General features: G+C 40.6%; 1 protein-coding gene across 1 annotated transcript; it reads left to right on the top strand.

The window, feature by feature from the left end:
- Positions 1-3,342: 3,342 nt before the first annotated feature.
- rag2 (recombination activating gene 2) lies at positions 3,343-4,948 on the top strand. The gene has a single exon (XM_086207693.1). It carries the CDS (start codon positions 3,353-3,355, stop codon positions 4,946-4,948), a length of 1,596 nt encoding a protein of 531 aa, XP_086063819.1. The 5' UTR covers positions 3,343-3,352.
- Positions 4,949-5,414: the final 466 nt, after the last annotated feature.

Genomic DNA, 5,414 nt, shown 5'->3' with positions numbered 1-5,414 from the left:
AAAATTGTTTTATTGGTTTGTTTGAAGAAGGATAAAAAAAAATTAGGCATGACATACATGCTTTGTAACAGTACAACATACATAGTTCTTTTGCTGGTAAAATTGTTCATCAAACTCTCTCAATAGCCTGTTGAACCGTCTTAGGTAATACTGATATCCCTGAAGTGACTCACTAAATGCAATCAGGCTGCACTGCCAATGAGCAGCAGTCACAGCCTGTTAACCTCAAGATGTGGAAGTGTTTGTGAGTCAACGAAGTTTTACAAACTCACTGTCACTGTCTGCCGTTGTCAAATTTAGGCTTTGTATAGAGCAATTTAGTTGTAGTGAATTGAAGATTCACATAACGTGTTGTATTCTGGTCCTGGCTGCAAGGTAAGCAATTTCTTAAACTTTAAGATATTATATTACAGTTAACATTTTTCAGTGTTTAATCTAGGTGATATGAACAGTTTATGTTAACTGGTAAAGGGATTGGAAAGTATATGCTATGTGTGATGTACTGACTCTTAGTGACTACATATGTGGTGAAACTGTATTATAGCCTCTACAATGGCACACTGTAAGTTAAATTTGAGGGTAATGAAAAAGAGTCATGTTGACATCAGTTATGACCTTCACAGATTATTTCAGTAAAATTTCATGAAGGTAGAACCCACAGTACAAATCCTATGCTGTGGTATTGCCTACTAATTTCATCATGGTCCTCCTGACATCACTGGTTCAGAAAAAACACGCTGATGACTTCTTGTCATGAAAAATATTTACCAGAACATTACTGGGGAGTTAAAAAGAAACTTGGAGTTATTTTTTCTGTATGATAGTGCTTTTAAGTGCAATATTCTCAGGAAAATTAAACGGAAGATTTAGTTTGAATAATTGAATAATTTTTGTCATTTTTTTTCCTGTCATTCATTTTAAATGGTTTAACTTTGGGATTCAAGTATGTTTACTTGATCAAACAAAGGGAACAGCAGGCATGTAGGCATGCAGGCTCAAAACTACAATAAAGGACATAGTTGTGGTTAAACTACCCAGCTGTTACAACTGTCACTTAGAAGTGTTTTCAACTGTAGTAGTGTGTGTGTGTGTGTGTGTGTGTGTGTGTGTGTGTGTGTGTGTGTGTGTGTGTGTGTGTGTGTTTATATTTCTGGTCTTATACTTGCTACATACTGAGGACTAAAATATGTACTTAACCAACAGAGTGAGGACATTTTTGGAAAGTGAGAACATTTTAGCTGGTCCTCACATCTTTAAAGGGCAGTTTGAAGGTCAAGACTTGGTTTTAGGGTCGAGGTTACAATTAGGTTCTAGTTAGGTTTAGGGTCAAGGTCAGGGTCAGAGAGGGCTGGGATGGTTAAGTTTATGGTGAGGAAAAAAAAAGTTTATGGTGAGGGGCTAGGAAAAATATTTCGTCAATGAAAGTCCTCACAAAAGTACAAGGGTGTGTGTGTGTGTGTGTGTGTGTGTGTGTGTGTGTGTGTGTGTGTGTGTGTGTGTGTGTGTGTGTGTGTGAGAGAGACAGTAGGTATATGTCAAAGATGTGCTGTATGGTGGATACCAGCATAAATATGGGGCATATCTACTTTCTATCCACTTTCTCATCACTCTCTTTGAAAGTTTGACACTAACACAAATAGCCATCACAGCCCTAATGACCGGGTCAGAAAGGTGCTTCAGTACAATCTAGAGGATTAAATAAATTTTCAGAAGCACGATAGGACAGGATAGACTGAACATGCTGGCAATGCTGTCCATCAATTAATGATTTAGAGATATTACATTTTGCAGGCCATTTGATGTTAGCATCTTCTAAAATAGAAGGTGGGTGAACATTTATAAACTTCTCAATGGACTCTCATATGTTTGCCATAGTTTCCTTATGGCCTACATATTTCTTGTCTCGCCTTTGTAATGTCACTTGTTTTGCTGTTTTTATATGTTTTCGTAAGTGTTGTGAGTGTTTTGATGGAAACAGCGGCAGTAGCTTGTTGGCATTCATTGCAGCTGGACCAGTTGGAATTGTACTGCATCGGTACTTGGTACTTTGTCTGACAGTGTAGATGTATGGTAGAGTTCTCTTCCATTGTGTTGCATGTTATTCTGTTATTCTGTCATTTTAACTGTGAAAAAATGTTAATTGGTGTGTGTGTGTGTGTGTGTGTGTGTGTGTGTGTGTGTGTGTGTGTGTGTGTGTGTGTGTGTGTGTGTGTGTGTATGTGTGTGTGTGATGTGAGATGTGCTGTATGGAGGGTGCTAGCATGAATATGGGGGATTATCTACTTTCTATCTACTTTCTCATCACTCTCTTTGAAACTTTGACACCAACACAAATTGCCATCACAGCCCTGATGACCAAATCAGAGTGTGTGTGTGTGAAAGAGAGAGAGAGAAAGAGAGATAGAGAGAGTGATAGTAAGTGAAGGGGGGAATATAATGTCTATGATGATTTTTTAGTTCATCCTACCAAATTCACGCTTAGCTTGAAACTAATGTTGGCACAACAACAGTACAACTATCCCAAAACATCAGTTTACAAACTCTTCAGTGCATTGTTCAGTAATAGTCCATGGTTTCTTTCTCCATTCCCATGCTCAATAATCAGAAATTCTTGCATTTAAGTTCATAATAAACTAACTGCAACTCCTTTGGTTTGGAGCTAGTCTACAGTTGCCAAGTTTGATCAGCTGGTGTACTCTGTTGAATCAACTTGCTTGTGCTCATTGATAGGAGCATAGAAGTGGGAGGTTTCTAGTTTTGGGGGGATTTTTGCTCAAACCAAATTTTTTTTGGGGGGGGGGATTATTGTGCATACAGCTAGTGTGGAAATGTGCAAGTGTACTTGTATGTGTGTGTTATGAAGGTTCAGTTCACATTTTTCAATCATTTACATTGCTATTTTAATTATTAAATGACAATTTAGAATTCCAGCAGAGAATTGCCATTTCTGTCATTATCATTGTCTTGAGAGAACACTGCCTTATGCTCAAGATAAAATGCATCCACTCTTTCTAATAAGAAAGCAAGACTACTTATGTCAAGATAATGCAGAAACTTGATATCTGTACACAACAGCAGCAATTAAAAGCACGGCCATTCTAAGGCTTCCATATTCCTTTTTATTGACTACATTTATTACTTGTTCAGAGCCATTGAAATTAATGTCCTAAATTAGGAATTGAACTTGTGATATTTCTTACATATATGAAAAGGAATGGTGAGGCTGGTTGTTTAAGTCATCACATGTTATCTTGTAATAAACAGGAAGTCACAATTTAAAACCCTTGAATGAAAACAAGCAACAGCTGACTGTGTTTATGTGCTGTTTTGATGCAGGCACCTGCACCCAAATATGACACTGCAACCATTAACTCCAGTGAACTGTGAAGGCCTCCTACAGCCGGGCTGCTCTCTGCTGCAGCTGGATGGTGAGGTTCTCCTATTCGGACAGAAAGGCTGGCCCAAGCGCTCCTGTCCAACAGGAGTGTTTGCTGTGCGGTTTAAATGTGAAGAGCTAAGGTTGAGGGCCATCTCCTTCTCGAATGACTCCTGCTACCTTCCTCCATTACGCTGTCCTGCTGTTTGCCGGTTTGACCCCTATGATGGTCTTCCAGAGAGTTATCTGATCCACGGTGGCCGCACCCCAAATAACGAGATCTCATCAAGTATGTACCTACTTACCATGGACAGCCGTGGCTGCAATCGCAAATTAACCCTAAGATGCAAAGAGAAGGAACTGGTAGGAGAGCCGCCAGGGGCCAGATATGGTCACTCTATCAGTGTGGTTCAAAACTGTGGTAAAACAGCCTGTGTATTGTTTGGTGGTAGGTCTCACGTACCAGCAAAAGAACGGACCTCAGAGACCTGGAACAGTGTCATTGACTGTCTCCCTGAGGTTTTTGTGTTTGACCTGGAGTTCAATTGCTGCTCTGCTCACACGTTACCAGAGCTTAGTGACGGGCTGTCTTTCCACTTGGCTCTTGCCAGAGAGGACTGTGTCTACATTCTCGGAGGTCACTCACTCAGCTCGGACTCCCGGCCACCTCGTTTGTTTTGTGTCCGTGTAGAGCTTCTGCAGGGTGGTCCTTCACTTTCCTGCGAAGCCCTAGACAATGGTGTATCCATCTCTAGTGCCATCATCAGCCGTACAGGTCCCTCTCATAAATACATTATCCTAGGAGGCTATCAGTCCAACTCTCAGAAAAGGATGGATTGCAGCACTGTAATACTGGATGAGAAAGGGATTCACATTGAGCCCATGGACGCACCTAAGTGGACCCCAGATATCATTCACAGTAGGACCTGGTATGGTGGCAGTACTGGTGAAGAAAGCATTCTACTTGCTGTACCAACTGAGGGAAGGCCATCCCAAACAGAGATACATTACTACTATCAAGTGAACTTCAAAACAGAGGGTAAAGGCAAAGAAGAAGGAAGCCAGGGCTGCAGCCAGGAGATTATGGACTGTGACAACTCTACTCCTCTTGAAGATTCCGAGGAGCTCTACTTTGGGCGTGAGCCTCATGAGCTTGAGAGTTGTGAAGAAGAAGGAGATACATACAATGAGGATGATGAGGAGGATGAATCACAAACAGGCTACTGGATCAAATGCTGCCTAGGCTGTCAGGTGGACCCAAACACATGGGAGCCATATTATTCCACTGAGCTCCACCGGCCAGCCATGATCTTCTGCTCCAGGGGGGAGGCAGGACATTGGGTCCATGCACAATGTATGGAGCTGTCAGAGACTCTGCTGCTGAGGCTCTCACAGGACAGCAAGAAGTACTTCTGCCTGGATCATGGAGGCCTGCCTTTCCAGGAAATGACCCCAACTCGGCCTGTCCTGCCCCTGAAGCGCAACCCTATTAAAGCGAAACTTAGGAAAACTCCCCACACAATTAAGATGTTCCCCGCCAAAAAAAGCTTTTTCAGAAGGCTCTTTGACTAAAGGTTTTTCACTCTGTGTGTGTGCGTGTATGTCTTGTGTGTGTGTGTGTGTGTCTTGTGTGTTCGATTGAACAATAATTATTAATGATAAACACTTTGCAAACAAAAAACATCAATCATCAACAGTGAAGTGAGTGATTATGATGCATTATTATGATGTGACTATCGATGCAAGTGGACCTTATATTTTAGAGAAACACCAAGGTTGAAAAGGATGTGTCAAAGAATACTTAGAATACAACTTGACATATAATTTATCCACACGCTGTCTTTATATTCATACTGTGAAAAATGTATTGTGACAAAAATGTATTTGAACATGTATTTGAAGTTATTCTTAACTGTATTTTTTCAAATGTATGATATACTTTATATGTCGTATTCCATCATACGCCACTGTGAAAATAAGTTTTAAATTTGAAGAAAAGATCAAATACTGTAGTTACTTGTTGTGATGAATAGAAAAA

Source organism: Aulostomus chinensis, chromosome 7, assembly GCF_037954235.1.
Source record: "Aulostomus chinensis isolate RoL2024-O1b breed Wild chromosome 7, RoL_Achi_v1.0, whole genome shotgun sequence".
Classification (NCBI taxonomy): domain Eukaryota; kingdom Metazoa; phylum Chordata; class Actinopteri; order Syngnathiformes; family Aulostomidae; genus Aulostomus; species Aulostomus chinensis.
The sequence above is the reverse complement of the archived record's forward strand: the minus strand, read 5'-3'. Positions and strand labels throughout refer to the sequence as shown.

What these genes read in the sequence shown, in the direction of transcription:
- rag2 (XM_086207693.1), top strand. Translation starts at nt 3,353, where the DNA reads ATGACACTGCAACCATTAACTCCAGTGAACTGTGAAGGCCTCCTACAG.